This window comes from Tetrao urogallus (assembly GCF_951394365.1).
Source record: "Tetrao urogallus genome assembly, chromosome: 7".
Classification (NCBI taxonomy): Eukaryota; Metazoa; Chordata; class Aves; order Galliformes; family Phasianidae; genus Tetrao; species Tetrao urogallus.
The window spans coordinates 11,968,245-11,993,244 of record NC_136820.1 but is presented as its reverse complement, the minus strand read 5'-3'; the positions used below and the strand labels follow the sequence as shown (position 1 = coordinate 11,993,244).

Sequence of the window (25,000 nt, the reverse complement as noted above, 5' to 3'; positions counted from 1 at the left end):
GTGGACTGTTGGACTAGATGTTCTTAGGGATCTTTTCCAACCATAACGATTCTATCAGTAAGGTCAACCCATCAGAAGCTTCAGGAAAGAAGGGGACAGGGTCTGTGGTAATAGAACAAGGGGAAGTGGCTTTAAGCTCAAAGAGGGGAGATTTAGGTTAGATGTAAGGAAAACATCTTTTTCGGTAAGGGTGGTGAGGCACTGGAATGGGTTGCCCAGTGACATGGTGGATGAACCGTTCCTGGGGACTTTGAAGGCCAGGCTGGATCCTGCCCCGGGCACCCTGACCTAGCTGTGGTGTCCCTGTTCAGGCAGGGGGGCTGGACTAGGTGATCTTTGAAGGCCCATTCCAACTCCAAGGACTTACGATTCTATGGTTGCTTCCATTCACCTACCCCATCTCACTCACATCAATTCCTTATGCTGGACGTCATCTGATCTCACCTGTCTACACTTTTACAGCAGCCTTCGTTGTTCAGGGCGATATTCAGTATTAAATATGAATGAAACGTGTTCTCACTGCAGAACAAAACATGAGAAGATGATGTTTCTATAGGAGCAACAGATGCTAAGCTCAGGGGCCGTTTTTACCCTCCTGTCAGAAAGCACAACCGCTTATTTTTAACCTTGAGGAAACGTAGAGCTTCCTTTGCCGAACTGCATCTCTGCATGACTGAATTCCAGCTGCGGAGCCGAGCCGTTCCGGCACCGTTACAACCCCTCTGCTGCCGCCCACTGCAGACAACCTTTTGCCTTTGGGCCGCGGCGGATCGGAAGACGCGCTCTCCTATCTGTGCAAACACGCGCTGCGCGCGGCGACGCCGCGAGCCGCCCCCCAGCTCCGAGCCGTCTCGGCCGAAGAACACCGCCGACAAACTTCTGCCTCCGCTTTCCCGCCACCCCGGGCCCCGCCCCGCCCGCTGCCCCGGGGCACCGCCCGGCCGGCGGGGAAGTACGCCGCTCCGCTCCGCCCGGCCCCTCCGCAGCCGCTGGCCGCCGCCCGTCCTCCTTGCGTTCCCCTCCCTCTTTCCCCGCCCCGCCCCGTCCCGTCCCGTCCCGTCCCGTACCCCTTCTCCCGCTCCGGGCCGCGGCAGAGCAGCGGAGCGGCAGGACGGAGCCATGTCTCACGGGGCGCGAGTGATCCGCACCGGGGTGAGCAGCGCGGGGCCCGCCGCGCCGCCGTCGGCCGCCGCCTCCTCGTCGGCGGGCTCGGACGCGGAGCTGCTGGACGGCGCCTATTTCCGCTCGTGTGCCGGCATGCTGAAGGTGGCCCAGATGGTACGAAGCCGGTCAGGGGCGGGTGGCCTCGGGACCCTCGGCCCGTCCCGGGGCGCCTCCGGGGCGGCGGGTAACGGCGGTTTTTGCTCTGGAGCTCTCGCAGCTGGCGGGAGGAGGAGGGAGCCGGGTTTCTCTCAGGACGCCGAGTGCGAACTCCCGTCAGAAGCAGCCTCCGCTTTTCGTTCGCTGGTGGAGACAGACGTGTGTCAGCCTGGGGGAACGCTGCTTGTGTGCAGTGCCGCGCTGCGCTGCTGGGACATCGAAGCCAGTGGCGATGTTGAGCGGTGACAACTTTGTTGTTAATCGTAATTTTGGCACAGCAGCGTGAAGGCATCGGGTGCTGCACGTCAGCGGTCCGTTAGCTGTGGTAAGTTTTGGGAGAGGAGGCCAAGGGCCGCCTGCGAGGCCGGGGTCGGGGTGAGCGCCTGGGCCAGAAGTGGTGAGGTATCACCTGCAGCAGGAACTGGGGAAACGCTGGGCATTTGTACTGTAGTTGTCCCTCACTGTGAGTTCGGTTCTGTAGGAGAGCCAGCAGCTGTCTGCTGTGTTCTCTTCTCTTGGGTTGTTCCCAATCCATCATGAGGATCTGGAGCGTCTTTCCAGGAGATAAAAACGATGCTCTTTTGAATGCACGTCTCCATTGCCAGTGACCCTGCGGTCCTGGAAATATAGCCTTGTGCTTTGCTGACTAACTAGAAGCCCGCTTATCTTTTTGTCTTCGCCACTGTAGAAAGCACAATACCTTTTATGGACTAGAAGGACATAGTCCTCTCTGCTGTCCATCCTGATGTATCTGCACTACACTTCCTACTTGTTACTCTCACAAGCGCGTGTATTTGTGCTGAAGTTTCAGTTTTGGTGTGCATGGAAAGTGTGGAATGTGTGCTTTACATACTTTACATTCTTTAATGTAATGTATGTAAATGTATTTTAATGTATATAAGTGTATGTAATAGTGTAATATTTAACATATTTTATATGAAATAATATTTTCTGAATGCTGATCAATATCATTAGAATTTAACCTAGTGGTTTTCTGTGCTGATTTGACAAGCTCCCATGAGCCCCCTCCCAACTTTACCCTTTTACATTTTTCTGCGTTCTAGCTTGCTTATAAATAATATCAGTAGAAATTACTTCAGCTATCCAAGGAACTTTGGGCAGGTTAAACTTTTCTGATGCGTTATCTTGGTAATGTATTCTTCTCAAACAGTTTTCAAAGAAAACAAAATGTTTGTGCTGCAATATGTAGAAATGACCAAGACAAGCTAGTTTTAGGTCAACTCCACAACATTCATCTAAAATTCATCTTTTCTCAGAGATTATTTTCACTATATCTATGAATCTGCTTTTATTAGCATGCAGTTCTTCTGGTGTTGTTTGATCAGAATTCTCTGTGATGAAACTGTAAACGTTGCTGGATTAATGTTAGTGGGGATGGTGTGACTGCAGGCTTCTTATGAAGGAGAGCCATTATTCAGACAGAGGACAAAGGTAAGTTGTTTTCAGATAGACATACAACGTGCTTCATAAAGTATACCTAGAGGCTTCTGAATGGTTCTGGTTATGAAGAAGGAGCACTACTGCATCTCTTTTCTCCTTCTTCCTCAATCTCCTTTGCCAAGAAATAAATGGTACGAGAGAGAAGCAAACATTTTTATTTCTTCATTTATAGTAATGCTAACGGCTGTTTGCAAGCCCCAAAATTAGCATAAATAATTTGATTGTGTGCATGAAATTATTCTAATAGATGGCATCAGCGTGCCAGGATAATTGTACCAAGGAAACAGAAGACAATGTCACAGGTTTTCTTCTGTGAGAAGGATCTTAACACAAGCCTTAAAATTCAGCAGTCTCATGCAAGATGAGGAGCTTGTCCAGGAATCTGATCATTACTGACTCCATGTTACCAATTCATTCCCTTTAAATTCTTCTGGGTGATTTGAAAGCTTGTGTTGGCTGTAGCATCTAGTATAGATTGAAATTAGGAATTAGAAAGCATGTTTCGTGCCTGTGAGCCTACGTACATTCCTTTATTTTGCATAATTACAGCTCTGAGAAGGTAATGCGTTTTCTGCATTGAGTTCCTGACTTTCAAATATGCAAGGAATGCTCTATATAGGTATTTTGAAAATACAGTGGAGGAGAAAAATAGTTTGTTACTTGTGCACTTTACTAATAAGGCAGTTTCACAGCTGTTTTTCATGTATGACCATCACTAATGTTAATAGGGACTCCATTTTCAAAATCCAGTCTGAATTGATGTGCTTTTAGCAAGAAGTTACGACGTATCTTCAACTTCTGCCTTCAACTGGTCTAGTTTGAATATTGCTCTTCCTTTTGTTCCTTCTTTCATTCTTTTTTGTGCTTGCGCTTTTGCCAGTACCTTTTGTACTCCGGGTGTTACATGCAGGATTGTGCCGTGGTTCAGGCTGTGGGAGATTCAGGTTGGACGTTAGGAAATACTACTTCTCTGCAAGGGTGGTCAGGCACTGGAATGGGCTGCCCAGGGAGGTGGTGGAGTCACTGAGCCTGGAGGTGTTCAAGGAACGTTTGGATGTTGTGTTGAGGGGTATGGTTAAGTGAGAACTGTTGGTGATGGGTGGATGGTTGGACTGGATGATCTTGTAGGTCTTTTCCAACCTTGGTGATTCTGTGATTCTAGAGCAAGTGCAAGGGTGTGTGTCTCTGTGTGCACAGTCCACGTGACTACAAGGGCTACATTTGACATGAAGCCAGCTTGGCGAAATTGCTACATGTGGCACTTTTCAGTACACCCCACTGACAGTGCTTTTGAAGCATGTTTGATCTGTGTTTGTGCTACTGCTGGCTTATTTTATTGCAGGACTTTCTGGGTACTCAGAAAGAACCGGGTAGTTTTCGAAAGGTATCAGGAAACCTTTTGAGGTCTCCTGTGCCCTTGGAGACTGTTTGGAGCTGTTGTGTGCAAGAAGAGGCATCACAACACAGTGCTTCTGTAGGTCTCAGACTTCTGAAACCATTCCAGGATTGTTTCTTGCTTCTGGATCCTGAGGGGAATGGAGGTGGCCTGTGGCCTCTCTGCCCCTACTTCAAGATGGGCCAAGGTAACTGTGACCAGAGTCCAGACTGAGGGAGGATGTCCCCACAATAAGGCCATTGCAACTGAGCAGACAGCGGTTCTGGCACAGCAAGCACAGCCATAGTATACAGTGTTTTAACCTAAGGATCATCTTATTCAATCTGAATCAGGAAAGAGCAGTTTCACCAGACACGAGAAGAAGAAATCTTCTCAAAGCTGGGAAAAATAGAATAAACCCAATGGAAGTTGACTTAATAGCATCATTTTTAACTCGTTAAAGTTGCTAAGGCGATAGTTAAAGTCTTCTGCTGAGTAAATATTTCATTTCCCAAGTGTCGACAAAAGTAGTTGCAATTCTTGATATCTGAACAGCCCACCAGGCAGCCTCTGAGCAGCACTGAAGTTTGCTGAAATTCTTTGGATTATTATATACAAACATACAGTTGAATAATGGTGCTCAAGGGAATATTAATACATCTCATGCAGAAAGCCAAAAAAACGTTGGTAGCTAGATTGTTAGAGCCAAGATCAACTTCTAAATGTGCGGGATGGTATCAGCCAAACTTCCTGGGGAGCTGCATTTGGAAGATGTTAAAATATGAGAAGAAAGCAAGATCTGTTGGTGGAAGATAAAAACTCCTAGTCAAAAGCATTGATTTAGAAAAAAGAAATGCACAAAAGCAAATGCTGTTGGAGTAGCTCTCCAATAGCTCCAGTCTTAACTTGAGCCCCAAACTTCTTTTGTCTATGGAATCTATTGACGTAAATGATCTAGTTCTTTGCAGCAGTGTGTTACTGATGTATGACTTTGCTTGTATGGTAATAAGACTGTTTAGTTAGGAGATATGTGCAGAGATGCTGAAATGGTAAACTTTTATCCTACCTAGACTGTACTTTCAACTTTCTCCAGCAATTACTCTGTCCGTAGTTCTTCCAAAGGAAAACAGTGGTCAGAAGTAACAAGCTTGGCTGAAAGATGCCAGATGGTGACCTGCCAAGCTTACACTCAAACAGGTCTGTGTTCTGCTTGTCTCTTCATCCCAGCTGATAAGAGAAGATAGGAAAAATGCTGCTGTTCTAGCTAACAGTGATATCCTGATGTATTACACAAAAAGTCTTATTGGAGGCATTTGGTGAAGTAGTGGATAAAGTAATAGAGGAGGAAATGTGTGAGTGTCCTCAGCCTGCAACTGTGTGACAAATGACTGGCTAAAGAATAAGGAATTGAATTTATTTTTTAATTTTAGCAGCGAAGTTGTTATTCTCAGGCCGAGGTCAGACACGTGTATTGTAGGTGCCCATTGCTGTTCTGCTAGATGTTGCAGTGAAGGGACCTCGCTTGGCATGCTGGCCATAGAGATAGAAGTTTGTCTATGTCGTGGGTGGCTCAAAAGTAAACAAGAGCATTTGAGTGAGGAATGCCCAAGACTTGTAATTAAAACCCATAGGTCTGGGAAGTCCTGTTATTTACACTCTGAGATCACCGCAACAGGCTGGCTTGGCCAGGCGTACTTTTTCCATTCCTCTGCTCAGGGTGGCCATACAATTTCTGCCCAGGTATTTGCATATGAGCTGGGAGCAGACAGCGTGTTCCCTGGGTGCTAAGTAATGCTTAGTGGTAGGCTGACATGGTTTTATTTGATGGGTCAAAACTTCAGAGGCAACGGCAGTGGAAGGAATTTTCTCTGTGCTGCCATTCTCAGCTGCAGTGATGCAGCTGTTTACAAGATTGTGCAATATGCCAAATGAGGGAACTGATGTAGCTTTACTTCAACTCTCCTTCACTTTTCTTCTTCCATAAGAGATTTGAGGGAATGGTGCAGCCACAGAGACTATTGTCAGGAGCAGCCAGAGTCTGGGATAGAATGGCAGGAACTGCAGAAGGATGAATTGGTTCCACATGCTTCAAGTCACAAGCTAAGATTTCAGTCCTTTTCTGTTATTTGTTGTTGTTGTTAGGGAAAGGTTTAATTACTTGGGTTACTCTCTGTCTAATTGTTCAATTTCTATGTTTTTCAGCAGAAAAAAAAAACACCAGTGAATTATTCAACTGCTCTGGAAGGTTCAAAAGTCGAGCCCAGAATATTGCTGTTTTTAAATAGTAGGAAATCTCTGTTCCAAATATATCAGTGAATGCATTATTTCTTTCCAGAAGAGGCTACCTGCAAGCACGGAATTGGAGCTGTTGTGCCTTGCTCACTTGGCCAATCCATTAGGATTTGTTGTAATACATTCATGGCCTGTAGTGCTCTTCGTGTAGCTGTGACTGAATAAGGTCTAGTAAGTACATTTTCTGAAATCAGAAAAAACAGGAAGTGAAGCCTAGAAATTTACCACATCTCCTGAGATGTGTTTAGCATGCTTGAAAGAGCAGAGTAAAGTATTGGCAGTGGTTTTCTGGCGCATGTGTTTCACAGGAAGTTAGATTTGCAGTAGCGTTTTGAAATCTCTATCAGGTGTGCATGGTGTCTGTGGGTTGTCAGATGTGAAAAGCATGGATTCTTACTGCTCTGTGACCTTCCTAAGAAGTGCTAATGTGCCATATCCCCTCTCCTGTCCCTTTGGAGACAGTGTCCCTTTGAATATCTGCTACTCCTACCGCAGAAGAACGAAAACCAGTGGTTCAGTTCAGTGCAAGTGTGGTCTTTAAATAACTCAGAGCCTAAAAATGTTGAAAATTCCCTTGTTGAGCAGATCCTTCACCTGCAGCCCTGGAACAATCCATGTGTCTCATCATGATCACGGGAGCCGTGGACATACCTCAGTGAGGGCAGTGTGCCTGACCACGATGACATTAGGTAACAGCTCTACATTGCCTGCACGAAGCAGTATCGGCCCCACAAGCCAGGCAGCGTTTGTCTACTATGAGTGAGTGTTTCCTCCGCTCCCCTCCCTTGGGTGTACTTGTAGGGCATTCTCTCAGTCCTGTGGCTGAGCCTCTCCTTTGCACTGCTGTCACATCACGTGCACTGTGGGCTTGTCCTCCTCTTTTGTGGTGAGATGTAAAGTATACAGCAGCCAGAAATTGCTGCTCTCTCTGTGCAGAGATCAAACTTGAAAATTGCTGTAATTTTCTTCCACACACCTGCGTGCTTCATCTGTTCTGCATAACTCAGATTCCAAAGGAATCATTACAGCTGAAACAATTTTCTACGCTGCAGTGCTGGGAATTTGATGAATACAATGGCAAGTACAGGAGTGTCTGACTGGCCCAAGCCATGTGGCTGCAGCCTTCAAAGCCACAGCAAATTGATTTGCTGTTCTTGTACTTAGGGCTTCTTCTGCTCATAGCTTGACACAAGGAAAATGGAGTGTGGCAATGACAAGATTGAGAAGCTGCTTCAAGAGGAATTTTCTTGGGATGTTGTTTAGTTTTATTGCAATACCATTTCTGAGTTCGCGAAACAAACACTGACAGCTGGAAAGGAAAGAGACCTGAGATCATCAGTAGCAACTGCAGAGCTGCAGAAAGGCTTTGGATACTGTCCTGTAAGTCTGTAATCACGTTCACCCGAAACTGGGAAGGCCACTTGAAGAGGTCTCTCATCTACAAGGGAAAAACCCAGTCCCAGCTGCTCTTTGTCACCTGCTGGCTAATTGAGCCTTTTGTAGATAGCTTGAGCGTGGCTTCCTAGTAGCAAGGGCAGTGCCATCCCTGGGTGTTAGTGTGAGCTGCCGGGCAGTGGTGCCGTTGGGAAATCTCAGCTATTATCTCATCACCCTTCGCTTCTTGTGCCTTGCCAAGCACAAAGTGTGTGCGCTTAGGCCCTGTCTAATCCATCAACTGGGTTGTGATAATGCTGGTTGATGTGGAAATAGTCACAATGTTAGTATTTTGGGGAACACTCACCTGTGTTTTTCCTGATTTAAAAAAAAAAAATGAGGTACCAGCACAGCTAACAACATAGACTTCAGTGATGCTACCAGTCTCCTCTTGTTTGAGGAGACCTTGCTTGAGGCTCCGCCGTGGCTCGCACAGCCTTTGCTGAAGATGACAGATACAGGCTTTTTAACAGCTCTCAGTGCGATTGCCAGATGTCAGTGTGGTATTCTCTGGGGCTGGGAAAAGAGATGGCAGGTGCTAACTGAAGATTCGAGTCAGCCAAGCAATAAATGCCTCAGACAATGAGTTGTGTTGTGAGCAGCATCCATAAGGAGAGGGATGAACAAATTGCTTGCTGAGGGTTACAGGCATGGACACTGAGACTTTCCTGAGCAGTTTGCAAACAGTACAACTCAGTGTACACTGAGAATGGTTCAGAATGGTGGTTTCAGAGGTACCTCACTCCTACTCCACGTATTTCTCCTTGGCAAGCTGAGAGGAAGTAATACAGGTGAGCTGGGAGAGACTGCTGGAGTGGGTGGCTGTTCTGCTGGGGCTGTTGCATGCACAAGGAGTAACATGTTCACGAAGTATACGGGTCTTCTGGCCTTGCCCAGGACAGCATCTCTAGGATTTGTGGGTGCCTAGAAAGGCATAAGGCTTCTTTGAGAGCTAGAAGGAAAGCAGTTGCCTTTTCCAGAGTTAAAATCCTGCTAGAACGTTTGCTGTATTTAGAATTCTGGCCATATCCTATGTAGAGATGTTGAAAGTTAGCTGTGCTATTAATAATCTTTTGCAATGAGTTTTATATGTTTTGGGAATTGTTTGTGACTTGAATATGGCACTTGTGTGCCGTTACTCAATTATGACTTCACATATCGCTGCAGTAATATGAGTTTTGCACAAATGTTTTTACATAGATTGCAAAAACTTGCTGGTGATGATTTTACAGTTGGAGCGTTTTAAACTGAATTTGATTTATAAAACAAAGCAGAACCTAAATCTTTTAGTATTGGTTTAGAGAGAAAAGAAATAAAGTTACGAGCCTCTTGTTAACAATCTTGCATTGCTCTTTTAAATTAATTCACTGCTAGATGAGACTGTAGCATGTTCTTTGCCGTATAATGGTGAAGTTCTCAGCTTTCAGCTAATGAAGTGCAGTCCAGCGTGGTGTCCTTCAGTGCAGCATGGTGTGGTGGTGCAGGCAGCTTTGGGGTGTGAGGCAGGGAGCTGGCTGAGGTGACAGAGGTGGGACTGATGTGTTGCTTGCACTGTGCTGTGCAGTAGGTGTGACTTTGCTGGTCGTTACAGAGAATTGCTTTTTTAGTAATGGTGGCTACCATCCTGCAACAGGGGCTTTTTAATGCTGTCATTCACATGCTGGTTCTGTGATTACCTCACATCCTTTGCTACCGCCGGGGCCTGTGCCAGAACAGATAAATAACTTATTAATAAGTGAAGAATACAGCTTCCTTGTACTGAGGCTTGTCCTCTTATCTGAGTCTTAGAGGGTCAAATAAGATTATTTTGTCTTCTTCTCACCCTCCCACCATTCCTATCTTCAATAAATAGCTGAGGATGGCAGCGCACAAGAGAAGTCACTTATCAGAGACCAGGCAGCCTCCTTATTTTAGCAAACCAGCCAGACAAGAGGAAATCTGCCCAGACGCAGGGGCTGAGAGACTGTTGTGCAACCAAAGACTGACTGCTTCACAGATCCATGCACTTGAAGATTGCTGATTTCATCTGTCATTAGGGAGGTTTTAGCTGGACTGGGTTCTTTATCATGTTTTCCTTTTCTGAATCTTTCTAGTGTGTGCTTGGCTGTTAGACCTCCCTTTTCCTTTGGAAGAAGATTTTGGTTATGGCATCAGTCAGCTTTGTTGCTTAAATTAGCTGAACTGGTGTTGCATGAATTATGCTTGTGACCTTGACCTGAGCTTTGTCTATCTTACAGCTTTATGAGTAAGAGTAACAGTAACAGTTCAAAAAACCGTTTGATTCTCTCCAGAAGTATGTAATTAATAATATACATATTGCTTCACCGTGTTGTGGTGTCACATTCATAAATACACGAAATGTGGTAGTACTTCTGCAGTCAGTGACAGCTCTTCTCTGTGTGGGACACCTAAACAGGACATGGCTGTCCTCATTGGCATGCTTAGGATGGAAAATTCCACATTCCATTTTGACCAGTGTCACAAGCTAAAAGCTTTGACTTTTTTCATTCAAATAAAAGAAGCATTTAGCTCTTATTATATTGCTTTCTTTAAAAAGACTAATAAAACTTGGTGTGAGTCACCACTGTCCCTTACTCCAAATCTGAAGACAGACAGCTTCTGTGCAGTTGTTTGCACGGAACTTGGGTAAGTTCTAAGAGAGGAGGAATTAGATGAAGGAGGAGGGAGATTGAAGCGGTACAGAGGTTCACCAGTTCTTCACCAAGTGCAGTGGAGAAGTCTCCTTTCACTGCTGTTTACAGCATTCAAGGGAAGAAGGAGAAAAAAAAAAAAAAAAAGGCTATATCTGTCTTCTAGAGAATCAAATTCCTTTCCAAAGAAGGATGGAAAATAAAAGCTTTTTTGGTATTTCACACGTTATCAGCTACGAGCTGGGGGCTGGTAAACCAGAGCTGCTGCCTACAGATGTAGTGGCATGCTGAGTCCTGTCCCCTGCCCTCTTTCCCCTGAATGGTGCTCTGAGACAACGTCTCCTTTCCCTGTGCAGCTGCTTAGTAAATGGCACTTTGGTAGTGGGCTTCTGATGCTTCTAGTTTCGTGAGCACCTTGGTTGGCACTGCCCCCTGAATGGAATATCCTTGTTTCTTCTCCCAACTGCTTATTTCATTCCCTCTGTCAGCTTTCCTCTTGCACTGGCACCATTGTTGTGTTCCTGCACTAATTATAGAACAGATAACAGCTGGAAAAACAATTCATACACAGGGGAGGACATAAACACAGGCAGAGTCATTGTGTTGCTGTGTCAGTTCTTCAGTTTTTTTTACCTCACAATACTCTGTGCTGGTACTGCACAAAGTGGCTGAGTAGAAAGGCTAGGAATTGCTTTTGCATTGACAGCTTTGGCTTAAATGCATCAAACTATATCCCTCTGGAAATATTTTTATTTACCTAATTGCAATGCATGTCCTGATGCAAGGGCATGGGGAAGATACCTAGGATATATTAAAAGAGGGAAATGTTGTGTTTTCAGATGCATGAAGAGAAATTTGGATTCTTTGGAAAGAATGAGATACAGAAGAGAGGAAGTACAGAGTATCATATAGGGAATGAAGAAGACAGAGGAATAGTAAGAAAAAAAGAAGGAAAAAAATCCATGGAATTAAAAAAACTTCTTGTGGGAGAGCAGAGCAGAGGGGAGTATAGCCAAGAAAGAAAAGAAGATACGCAGAGAAAAGCAAGGAAGTGGTTTTATATCACATAGTAAAATAAATGGAAAGATAATGCAGTGATGGGTAGATTATATGTGTCCATGTTTGTGTCATGGTATTCCTCGAAATCTTTGAGATAAGAGTTAGTGTTTCTCCAGAACTGGGTATCTTGATGCAGATATGCTTCCTGTCTACCTTATCTTTCTTCCCAACAGTTTAGCTGGCATTTCACATCTTATTTTTTATATAGCAAAAGAAAACTATTACTCATATCTAAAAGTCACATGGTAAGACAGCAGTTTTGACCTATCAGTTCAGGATGTGATCTTGAGACTTTGAAGAATTAGGGTTTTAGTACTGCTGCTGGTAGTACAGCAGCAGCTGGAAGTCCCACGCCTTGACAGCCAATGAAGTGAGCTGACCATGGCCAACAGCCAGACACCCACCTGGCTCTCATGTGCTCCCTTTTCCTCTGGGATGGAGAGCAGATAGAAATGCTTCTCGTGGAGTTTGATAATGACGGTTTCATAAGGAAAGCAAAAGCTGTGCTTGAAAGCAAAGCAAAAAGAGGAATTTGTTCACTTAATCCCCATTGACAGGCGGATGCCATGTCACTTGCTGGAGAGCAGGCTCACAGCGCTCATAATGGTCGCTTGGTAAGACAGAGGCAATGGCCACAAACATCATCCCGTCCTCTGAGTGTGTTGCTGAGCACTACATCGCATGGCCTGGAATATCCTGGGGGCCGCCTGGGGCAGCTGGCTCGGCCACATCCCCTGCCAACCTCTTGCCCACACCCAGCCTTCTTGCTTTGTGTAATGCAGTTAGAAAGCTCAGCTACTGTGTGAGCACTGCTCAGCAGTAGGCAAAGCACTGATGTGCTATCAACGCTTTTCTAACCACAGAGGCAAAGCGCAGCACCCTGTCAGCTACTGTGAAGGAAGTTAACTCCTTCCCAGCCAGACCCAGTACACAGCCACTGTCCTGGGTGCTGTGCACACAGTGGGAAAGGGTAACGCTTACTCCATGGGCATTATTGGAGTAGTGAAAGAACAGCTAGATACAGGCCAGTGATAATGCGTGGGAAAGAACAGTCAGGAGCGGTCAAGAGGACGAACAGAGGCCTGAACTTTGCAGCTTATGTTTCCAGTTTGAAAACAGGAGTCTATTTGGGATGTATTTGGGGTGTTTTCTTTGCAACATGTGATATCAGGGTTTACTGTAAGTAAGTGATAGTGATATCCTTAATTGAATAATACATGCTTGCACAAAACTAGCTGATGTTAAGCAAAACACACTTGTCTTAATTGTCTGATACTAAGCAAAATATACTTGATGCTAAGCAGATCATCCTTTATCTACTCATGGAGCTCAGCATATAATTGTTATCTAGGTCAGTGTGGGTGCCTTCTCCAGTATATCACCCTACAAGGAATTTACTACTTGGTTAGAAAAACAGGGAGCAAAGATATAAAGAATTGCTCATCATTGCTAAATGAGCTATGGAAAACTGCCAACTTGAAAAAAGGAGGGCAATCTGTGGTCATGAAGAGGACAACTGTTTGCTTCATCCCCAAGGGTCTTGAGACCACCACCCAAAATCACTGAGCATGTGCAAGGAGGCAGGACCCTATGTTAATCATTTTGGAGGGGGTTATTGAGTATGTGCATACTGCCCAGAGGAAACCTTTGCACATGTAACACAAATAACATATGAGCTGAAGGTCTTTTGTGCAAGGTATGCATGGTTAGGGTGGAGATAACCTCTTGCACATCCAACTTTGTAAGTAAAGAATGCCTGTCAACACCACATTGGAGTCATTAGAGTTAGTGAGTTTATTCCTGGACTTCAGATGGCAGTAGTCAGGAAACAGACACTAATTACTGTTTTACAGTAAGCTAGGATACTCATTTTTATTAATCATGTGGAGTAATGGCAATGAATCAACCCAAAAGCAACTCCAAGAGACCAATCTTTTTTTACTCTTTTACTTGTTCCCTGAAATCTCCATTGGACTTCTTAGGAATTTTTTCATATATTATTAATTCACACTTATCTGTTGCATCAATCTATTGGTGGATTTTGTTTGTTTAGTTTTGTTTGCTGTTGTTGTTGCTGCTCCATTTTGTTTTTTGTAGATATCTATTCTCATTTAAACTTTAAATGAAAACAGTCATCTTGACCTAGGGTCATAAGCATCTTGATTGTTTATTTGCAGTGTTCAACATTTTGCCTTGTTTTATATGTCTGAAGTGTTTGGAAGGTGAAGAACTTTAGCACGAGTCTTTAGGAATAGCACAAAGCTGCACCAGGGAAGGTTCAGACTGGACATTAGAAAAAAACTGTATACTGTGAGGGTGTTCAAACACTGAACAGGCTTTCTATAGAGGTGATTGGTAACCTGTGTGCCTGTCAGTGCTCAAGAAGCATTTGGACAGTGCCCTCAGTAACATGCTTTAACCTTCATTTAGCCTGAACTGGTCAGACAGTTGAACTTCATGGTCTTTCAGTGTTGCTTCCAACTGAGCTATTCTATTCTATTAGCCCTTATTTGGTGAATGGGGGAATTGAAGCACAAAATCACGTAATTTACTCAATTCTAAACAGTAATAAGGTTACAAAACTGAGATTGGAACTCAAGAGGCACTGATGTTCAATTCCTCCCATCTTCTGTCAGTGTTTGTCTGTGGAAGTGTGTCTCTAATGCTCAGAACAGCAAGCTTTCTTTTATAGCATGTTGTCAGTATTGGAGATCATGCTGGATTTATATTTGTGCAGGTAGCTGTGTCTGAAGAAAATTTAGTTCTCTCCAAACGTTGCGAAAGAATTAAGTATTGGTAATAAAGTCAGAGCTTTATTTATTACATCTATTAAGGTGGGACAGTAGAAAAAGATTGTACAAGGCACTTGCACAGATTTATTCTTGGGCTATAAAATTGCTCTGTGGTCGGATAAACTACAGTCTTTTACCACATGATCAGACCTGCTTCAAGTGTCCTTGCTGGAGCAGGAGATTGGACCAGATGACCTCCAGAAGTCCCTTCCAGCCTCAGTCTTCTTGTGATTTTTGCTATGAGCACCCAACACATAAGTGGATCACGCCTTTCATTTCCTGCATGGTTAAAACAAGCATGCAGCCGCAGCTCCTCTCTTTCCTGTCAGCCCTAGGTATGTCTGATTAGCATGGCCTGTGGCTGGCTCATTCAGCAAGTGAAGCCACAGCAGAGAGTAGAGCAAGTCTTAAGCCTTGCCCTCACTGAGTAAAGGCAGCAGCAGCATAAACCCTGGTCCCTGATCTGAGGATCAGATCTCCCGAGATATGTCCCACCTCCCATTAATGCACTCTAAAAATCTGTGCTCATTCATCCTTTTTTAGGGGACGTGGATTGGCTTTTGAAGGAAGACTATATTAGGCAAAAGCTAAGTGTTAAATTTTTGGTAGAGCTAAGCTCACTTCAAATCAGTGCGGTGTTTAGGCTTGGGAGCTTATGTCACTGCTATTCAAGGGCTAGCATTTTCCACAGGCACATTGCAGAGGAGATGGTTGACTTTTCTCCAGCTCAAAATAGAGAAGAGAATGTGGACTCTTTCTATCTTTCTTGTGTAGTGTCTGTTCTCTCTGGTAAGGTGTTGAGTGCCTTCTGGCAGTTGCTGATTGCCTTTAGCTCATGTTGGCTTCATTGGGAGATGGTTGCTGAAATATCCCAGTGTTCCTGAAGTCTTAATGACTCAACTATAATATCTGGTTCAATGGAAAGTCATGAAGTTCAAGCTAATCAACTTTTGTGAAACAGGATAAATATGGAGCTCGACTTAAACCCCAGAATTGTCCCTTGAAGTTGATTGATGCCTATTTTCTTTGTGTTGCTTTTCAGAAACCAGAAAACATATCAGTAATGTCCTGCAACACGTCTCTCACCCATTGAGTAATGCGGGTCAGAAGCCTGCTTACATTTTGTGCAGTGCGTTAAAATTTTCCTGATGCTGACCAACCTTTACCTCATTCTTCTAGTGTGACTGGCCTGCTGGCTGGGGATCCGAGTCTGCTGCTTTCACAATCTGAAATATTATATTGAAATGGAAATGGCAGTGCTCTCAATTTTTTGTGCCCCTAGGTTTTGTTTTCAAGATGTATTAACCTGTTCCACTGAGCTCAGATGCGTAAAGAATGCTCATAACATTTCATCACTTTGCCATTCATTTCTCTCTCCATGTATATTTATTTATCTACATGTGGTCTGTGCCACAAACTGACTTCTGAGGTGTATATATGAAACCATATCTCAGACAGTTACATGTTAATCATTTTACCACTCACTCAGCAAGTTTTCTGGAAACAGAAATTACAGAGATAAAATTGAGATATAGTTATTGCCTATATATGGTATCAGTATATTGTGATAAATTCTGATACCTGGTGAAGAAACTTTGGTATTTGTCACTTTTTAAAAGGAAAGGTAAAATTCTGTGGCTCTCCTTGCTACATTGGTTACTATTCCGTTTTTTTAATGGATGATTTTTTAACTCTGAATGTACCTGCCAGCCATACGGGCAGTGTTGTGTGGTTAGCATGGTATAGTATTGTATAAAGTTCTTGATCCTGTCCCATTTGTGCCTGTCCTGTGAAACAGCATTACGTGCCTCTGATCAGAGAACCCTCTTGAGAATTTGTGTGTAAATCTTGTGCTGGGAAATTTACTTTAAGAAAGGAAATATTTGAGAGAAATGCATCTTTCCCATGGTTATTTCTTCCTACCTATGGGGGGAACTGAGGCACACCTGAAAGCAAGAAAGGAGAAGTCTTTGCTAATTGTTTTGGGCATCGTTTTAATTGAGAATTGGCACTTGGAATGGAAGGCACGTTTGTTAAATCCAAGTTTCTGCCATGTTCTTAGGAGCTGGTCAGATGTTTTTTTTCCCTTGGATCTTCTGAGGAATGCAGCTCCTCAGAGGAGTTTTCTGATCTTGTCTTTGGATGGCTCTCCTTTGTGCTTGTTCTGAAATTTTTATACCTGCTATCTAAAAGGAAGAAAAAGAAACCTTTATGCTTCCCTGCTTTCAACTTACAAATCTTAGCAACTAGATATGGTAATGTTTAAAGTAAGTAAGGCTTACTAGTGCTGCTTATTCAGATGGTAGCTATATTTCAGGACCCCAGTCCTTCTTACCCTTTGTATACAGTAAAAAAGTTGATAAAGGAAATGGTTCAAGTGTGAAATGAGCTAATAGGCAGATTGAACATTTCTGTGAACTGGCTCTCCCTTTTTGTTCTGTACAGTGTAAAAACTGAAGAGCGGTCACTGTAAAAGCACCTGAATAAGAGAGACTCCTTTTAGCCTTTGGTGTTTAGACAGCCATTGTCCTCATCCCATCGTGAATTATGGGCAGGATTCAGCACTTGCTGTGATTTTGTTGTTGAGTCTTACTTCAGAATTAAATTTCACTGAGTGTTATTTTCATTTTCTTCTTGAATTATTAGGAGCGTGTATCCTGTATCACTGCAAATGATCTCTTAGATGATATGATAAATGACCTGCTGATCTCCACCTGACAGTTCAGGCCATCCAGCAGCTCAGTCAGGTGTCTCAGCTCAGCTGACATTAAGATTCAGGGAGCTGAGATGTCAACCTGAGCCAACCTGGCTTCTGCTTCCCGTCATTTCCGTGCAGCCCTAACTACTCCCTTGTTCTCCCTCACTTGGGGGAGATCATTAAAATGATCTTAAAATTCAAGAACTTGGCTTGGAAGTAGGAAATGCTGAATTTTATAGAGCATTTCCTTTTCTTCTTCTATGAAGTGTAACATCTCTGAAATCTCAAACATACTTCAAATGCAAGACTTTGTGCATTTAGGATTACCCAGTGGCTAAGCTGTGAGACCTGAGTTGGGAGGCAGAGAATAGGCATGATGCAGAGAGAAGCACCAAACAGATGGGATGCTGCCAGTATTGAACTCCCAAGCTAGAGGGCAGAAACTAGTTGGGGAGGCACGGACTGACCTGTATCATACATTTTGAAAGGTAGGAAAAAAAAAACAATCCGACACCCAAACAGCATAGTTCAGATTCTTCCTGCTGTATGTTTGACCCAATTCCACCTGCTTGGGTGGATAGGCTTAAACAGAACACACTCCCAGGTGCAAGCAAAACCTCTATTATACTTCACAATAAATTGTTATTTTGACCAAACTCTGTCCAAACAACCACATCATGTTGTGACAACGAATTGGCTCTTTTGGAGGAAGAATCTGAGCTATGTTATTTGGGTGTTGGGTTTTTTTTTCCTTTTCATTTTAATTAAACAGTAATGGATGGAGTTGATTAGGAGTTTGAAGGATGATTATACATGCAGTACTGAAGTGCAGGCTTCCTCAGAATTATTTTTTTTTTAATGTCTTGAAGAAACATTCAAAGTGTGAATCATTACTGTTCCTGTCTGGTTTGGGGTGAGCTGAAAATTACAGAGGCTGAAAATGCATGTTACCAAAGCCTGTAATAATAAAATATTTGGCTGTATCCTGGGTAGATTTTTTTTCAATCACCCATGCTAGGCAGGTCCTTTGCAAGCCTACAAGTAACAGAAGTTGTGGTTTTATGTGACACTGTTAACGTAGTAAAACTTTTGAAAGGTTTCTTGACACGGTTACATCATTTCCTACAGTACTACCTTGCAATCTACTGATACCTCTGCTGCAAAGGTGATAGAAAAAGAGGAGTGAAATTGTTATCTCAGTTACAGCCAGCACCCACCAAACAGAACTAAAGGTGTTCGTGGCATATTTGTTTTTACAGCATTCAGTGATTTCAGCTGCAGTGAACCATCCGTGTCCTTTTGAAATTCCATAGGGTTTATGTCCTTCAGTTGCTGCTGCAACCCCAGGCATTCAGCACCTGTTCTCTATTTGAGACCTCTTGTTTTGTAATACGGACTTCTTCAGTTTGGATCCCGCAGGCTGTCTGGGACCGTTGCTTTCTTTTTAGCAGTTGGCTCTTTCTCAGCTTTGAACATTTTTGTGCCTGTTACTTTGTCCTCCATTTTTTTTGGGACCATCCAGTTTACTCTGGATGATTGCCTTCTGTTTCTAAATGACATATTGTTGTGTTTGAAGTCATCTTTGTAGATGCTCTAAAAACCTCTAATGTGTCTTTTGTCTTTCAGATCTCACTGCTGGTTGGATTCATCAGTGTAAATAATTCTCAGTGGACAGATTACAGTGCATACAGCTACTTTCAGATTGTTACAATGTGCGACTTGGTTATGATTTTGTTCTTCTACATAATCCACATTTTCAGAATCTACAGGACGCTCACTTGTGTTAGCTGGCCACTTGCGGTAAGTCTGTCAGATGGTCTGCATTTTTTGCTTCTCTTGTGGGTTGATGTCTGGATTACTTGCTTCATTTTCTTGTGCTGTCACATGTTGATAGGCTCTCTTTCATGTACAGATCCCTTTGCTGCTTTTGTTACTAGTGTTCAGTTCAAAAGATACTGTAATTCTGAGTCTTTAAGCTGACTTGAATCAGATCCTTCTCTCCTTCACACAGATACAAATCCAGATTTGCTCCAGTGAAGGCAATAGGGTTATTCTGAGACAACTGGAAAAAGGTGTCAGCAGACAGGCCCTAACTCTGGCCATTTATAGTAGCTACACGTTTGTTAGAGTACCAATACACTACATTAGAATTTGTGTAATACATCCTGTCCCAAAATAAAGTTTACATGTGCTATTTAAGTCAAATGTGACTCTTTTTGGTATGGTTATAGGTAACTTAAACAATAGCAAGAAATAGGATCCTCAGCCTGACTGCTCATAGCCTGGCCTTCACTAGGAACTTCCTGCAGGATATCCTACCTCATTCCACCATTTCCCCTGTACATCCATCTCTTATATCCTAGCAGAGAACTAACAAGCACCACTGAAAATGAGAGACCTGAACTTCCGCAACAGCTTTGATTAGATCAGCTAACAGAAAAGTCATCTGGCCTGGTGTGGGATCACAGATTTTAGTAACCTCTGACTGCATCTCTCTTGGATGCATAGTGACCTGTTAATCCCACAGAGAAAGAGCTAAAGGGGTGAGGAAAGCCAAACAGAAAGATGTAGAGGAAGTTTTGAAATTCAAGAAGTGTTTGCTTCCTTTTCAAGGAAGCTATGTAAATAGTTTACAGAGGTGAGGTAGCAGTTTATTTTACTTCTAAGCAAAGAAAAAAAGTAAATTCTTTTTAATGGAGACTTGCAACACTTTTTAAAATATGTACCTCTAGTATTTGTTTCTAGAAAGTACTTCTGTCCTTATTTAGAGATAATATGTTTGCATGGAAGAAGGAATGAGTTTTGTAAAGCAATATTTAATGTGTGAATTGTTGTAACTCTGCCACTTTGACCTTTTCATTCACTTCCTTTTGTTTTTCTTATCTGTTTGTTCATTTCAAAATGTTCCACAGTGCGATGGTGAACTTAAGGCACTTCAGTTTGTGTCTATTTAGTTTCAGATAGCTTTAACGAAATGGGATGCTTATACATTCTGTTTATGTTCAGAGGAGGCTATAAAGATGGAGAAGGCTCTGGAGGTCAAGGTGTGTGAGTTTGCTTGGCACAGAGCACAGGAGCTGAGGGGAGGCCTGATGGTGGCTGCAGCTGCTCACAGGGGGCAGAGAGGCAGCGCTGAGCTCTGCTCTGTGTGACGGACACAAGAGAGTGGAGCTGTGCCAGGGGAGTCAGGTTGGGAGTTAGGGACAGGGTCTGTGCCAGAGGGCGGTGGGCATGGAGCAGCCTGCCAAGGGCTGTGGGCACGGCGCTGAGTGCCGGAGCTCAAGGTGCATTTGGACTGTGCTCTCAGACATTGGGTTTGGGTTTTGGGTGGTGCTATGAGGAGCCAGGGGTTGGACTTGAGATATTCTGTGATTCCCTGGTTTTACAACCACCTCCTTTTTGGTCAAATATTTTAGTATCTTTGGAACAGAATTGAAAAGCCTGTAAGAGACTTTGGGAAACTAGGATTAGTGTTTGGCTGAGTTTCCTGGCAAGATCCCTGCATTGCAATCAGAGGTGTGCCTTACAATCAGTAAAGCTGTGGTGGTTGAGGAGGTTGTTCTGTAACGACAACTTTTAAAGCTGCAAAAGCATTTTTGCAGAATTGCACTGTCCTGGTCCTGCCAGGGGTTCATTCTCTACATAACATGGCCTTTGATAATTCACTTACAGCTTGTCTCCATCCCTTGGGTTCTGTGAAAGTTGTAGGCTTTTTTTTTTTTTTTTGCTGTAATCTATTACATTGCTGTAATAGATGTCTCTAAGAAAGAAACAGCATACCTGATTTGCCTGCTGCGATGTGGACTAATCAGAGGAGACTTGTAATAGAAATGCTTTATTCTAGCAAAAACAGGGATTATGATCTTGATCACCTGAAACGAGGTTACAAGGGGAAAGTAATTTGTAGTCTGAGAACCTGCTTTAGGGAAGGATCCTCTTCAGTTGTTTAAAAATCTGAGCAGAGGGAAACTTTGGTATGGTTTGACAGACTTTTTCTCTTCTGGAATTTCCTTGAACAATTTCCTCTTGGGTCTATATATTCTCTGTTTTGGTTTGAGAAGGAATCTCCTGTCTCCCTTACATGTGGTGTTTGCCTGGCTCATGCTGGTAGTGCAGTACAAAATCAGTAAACATATATCCCACCAGGACACCCCACCACACAATGTTCTGAAGACCTGTATTGATTGATGTAACCCTCGTGAGGATTCAGAACACAAATCCACAGATGACTGTGCACTGTGAGGCAAAATTGACTCCTAGGGTGATATTTGTCACACCAGAGAAAATCTAGAATGTAGTGCCTCAGTGCTCTCAGAAAAAAAAAAAATATTGCATCACGTTTGATTTACTACATTACTAAGCTGCAGCTTGCAAGACTTGGGCAGCTTTTCTGGAACCTGATGTTGCTTATGAATGTCTGCATAGTTGTGCTTTTTGTGTTTTCTCTCCTGTTTCTAGGCTTGGTTGATGTAAGAAAGTTGTTAGTAAATCCAGCTTATTTTCTGATTAGAAATAGAAGCACTTGCATTTCCTCTGCTACTCATTGCTATTTCATGTATGTAGGCTAGAGAAACGTGCCCCCAAGGCTTCTTCCTTTCCTCAGAATGGTGTCTTTGAGTAAATTGCATTCTTGGTACAATAAAGATACATGTTTTTCCCCCCATATTGTACCATACTGAATGAAAAAGATGGAGTCCATACCCACTAAGAAGATTTTATTCCAGTGACATTTCGTAGAGCTGCAGATTGGTCTTTCCCTTTCAAACAGAAACCTGTCAGTTGTTTTTTATGTTTTTCTCGTTCTTTATTTTTTTTAACTTTGAGTAACCACTGCCAATTTGTTCTGATTCTGATGGATACTGAAATGCTTTTCTGGTAAGTTTTCCTTCTGAAGCAATCTATGCTTGTCTTTACAGGAATTTCTCCATTATTTAATTGGTACAATTCTGCTTCTCATTGCATCAATTGTAGCAGCATCGAAGAGTTACAATTTGACTGGACTAGTGGCTGGAGCGGTAAGGACTTGTTTATTAGTCTTGATGCTTTTTTTTGCAATGTAAGTTGAGTGCTAGAAATCCATTGCTTGTCACTTTGATTTCTTACAGACTTGTCTTGCTTGTTTCTTGGTTGGTGTACTGTCTTCTATCTCATTTCAGTGATTGTTCCGTAGCATAACACCAACAAAAAGGTTTCGTGAGACTCCAGTCTCACCACTAAAATGAATGTGTGTTGAAACAAAAAGCTTTAGCTTTAACACATAAAGACAAATGTGTTTTGGGGAAGAATTAAGACAATTTAGGTTTGACAAATGGCTGTTGTAACAACTGCAAGTTAGCATTTCACCCTAGTCTTCTGATTTGCCATGTTCTGCACCTGAAACAGAGATTATTTCTCCTGAGCTAAAACCCTTTGTCATCCTGGGTCTATGTATTGGATGATGTATTCTGTCTCTGGCTGAAGTGTTGTTCAGAGACACGAGTTTTGAATGTGGACAACAGAACTTAAAATGCAGTGCAACTAGGATAAAGGGTTGCTTTCACAAGCTTTGTCCCAATGATTATTTGTAGATGCAGATGGAGAAGGAGACACTTATTTATCTGGCAGATGACAAATAAAGACTGGTCAAATGGGGTTTGTCAAAAGAGCAAAAATCAGAGGTGTCAGAATAAGTCTTTTCTTTAACGCAGTGTCCTAATGAGAAGTCTAGCAGGTGGGACACTGTGTAGGTGTCCAGCTTTTTCTCCCTACTCTATAAGATTTTCAGTCATTGGTTTGACAAGGCGTAAGCTGCTATTATACTATGGTAACTATTTTTTTTTTTTTAGCACATTGGCAGAATGGTGTAAAATATAACTTCATTTTTGGCCTGTTAACATCATAAAATACATAGTTGAATATACAGGAGTCCATACATTCATGGATTATGTGTCATCTAATGGTAAGTATTTGTGGTTTGTCTGTTTTTTCATTCAGACGTTTGGATTCCTAGCTACAGTCCTTTGTGTTTTAAGCATATGGTCATCCTACAAGGTTTCTTGCATCACGCAGTCAACAAGTAAGTATCATGCTTAGTGCCTGCCAAAATGCTTCTCGAAATGAATATTTATATTTTCCCATGGCAGTATCTGCCTGGGAGGATTTATTAACAGCCTATTTCTTGTTACTCAAAATTACTCACAAAGCAGTAATTCTACACTTTGGTCAACGTATGTGTCACAGCTACTGACAACTTTTCACAGCTAACTAGTGGAGCAAAATAACTTGCCTCTAGCAAGTATCGGTGCTGTCTCATCTTCCACACCCCCCTGCCCTCCCACCAAAACAAGGTTTCCTGTGCGTTCTTTAATCAAGTAAATTCATTTGTTTGTGGTGGTGCAAGTGACACTGTCTTCCTTTTCTAAGATGCAGCTGTATGACTCCTCCATCTCAGCAAGATTTCTGCCTTACAAAATACTATACTACAGAGGACCGTCCATCACTGAGGAGAGAGCACGGGTATTTTGTTATTAGTCTGGACAGTCAGTGGCTTTTGAAGATCTACTTGAAGTTTTATGCAAAATAATGTTATGAACCAAAGTTTTTTTGTTGCCCTCATCCAAAGAAGTTTACTTCCCCCCCAGAAGAAGCATATAAAGGAGAACCATATTTTTTCTGAGCTTTACAGAGAAATGCTGCTTCTGTTTCTCAAGCTGGGCTGCAGTCATTTCCAGCTATTTGCAGTAAGTGCCTTTAAAACTCATTCGGAGAGTTGCTTGGTTCTCTTTTCAAAGGGATGGAAAAAAGTGCTTCTGATTTCCTCCATCTGTTTACAGAAGGGAAATTCTGCAAATTTCTGCCTGATTCTTAACTTCCAAGGCTGGTTTTTCAACAAAGGAACTGTTACAAACTGATCTTTGAATGGATAAGCTGACCCAAGTTCAGAACCATGGAATATTTCCAACAGCAGCTCAGCCCTATCAAAAATTACGAACTGCAACTTGTGTAAATCATTGCAAATAGTCCCTTCTAGCCCTGGCAGTATATGATGAAATCAGATCCATCAAAAATTATTATTAAAAAATTCTCTCAGCCAAATACAGGAAATACATACTCAAGAATAAGCTTTAATGGTTTGCGGGATCTTTTTCTTTCCTTTTCGTAAATAGTTGTTGGTGGAATGGACATTTTCTGTGCATTTCCTAGATGTTATTCTCTTTGGAATCTAATGGTTTTTGTGGAAAGCCCATCGCAAATAGTGCAGCGTGCTTCTTTCTCTCTCTCACACGTGGCTTCTTGTTCCTTCTGACTATGCTGGAATCCATGTTTTCAGAGCCTGGACAGAGTTTTTTCCAACCTGATGTTGTTATGAAGCTGTTTGTAAATTTTGGAGACAACGCTGCTATTTTCTTGGCACTTCTATCTTTCTGATCTTTTGCAGTCCATTTCTGGTGAGCTGGAAACTTTTGGCAGAAAAAAGTGAAGCTCAAGTTCTCTTCCTTGGTGCTCTTCCCTTTCATGTCTTGTTGTGAAGCAGAACTTGCATTTGTGAGCTGGTCTTTTCTGTGAGGACAATTGCAGGACAGTGGAGCGCGTTTCGGCAAAATAAAATAAAATAAAAAATCAGGATTTATATATTTTACCTGACCCAGACTGGAGGAAAGAAGCATTTTCTGGCCTGCTCTTCATTTTTCTACCTGTCCTAAATTCTGCAAAAATGCTGCTAATTAATTTAATGATTGGCTTTCAAGAAATGTTTTTGTGCCCCATAGCACATCAGCATGCATTGCCTATTGTTATGAATGGGTCTCTGCAGTGATTTTTTATTTTATTTTATTTCTTTTTCACTCTTGGACAAGAGAAATGGGCCAACTTCTAAAGTTCTAAGAATCTTGGTAAAGTGAAAATAACTGAGCAGACAACCAGGAAAGGCAGGAATCTC

At 42.7% G+C, this 25,000-nt stretch overlaps 1 protein-coding gene across 1 annotated transcript; it reads left to right on the top strand.

Moving 5' to 3' along the window:
* Positions 1–1,119: 1,119 nt before the first annotated feature.
* On the top strand, positions 1,120–23,154 carry CMTM7 (CKLF like MARVEL transmembrane domain containing 7; the record flags this gene model as incomplete). The annotated part of the gene is made up of 4 exons (XM_079538303.1): positions 1,120–1,278; positions 18,709–18,882; positions 21,999–22,097; positions 23,056–23,154. The coding sequence occupies 4 exons, from the start codon at positions 1,120–1,122 to the stop codon at positions 23,152–23,154; spliced, it is 531 nt and encodes a 176-aa protein (XP_079394429.1).
* Positions 23,155–25,000: the final 1,846 nt, after the last annotated feature.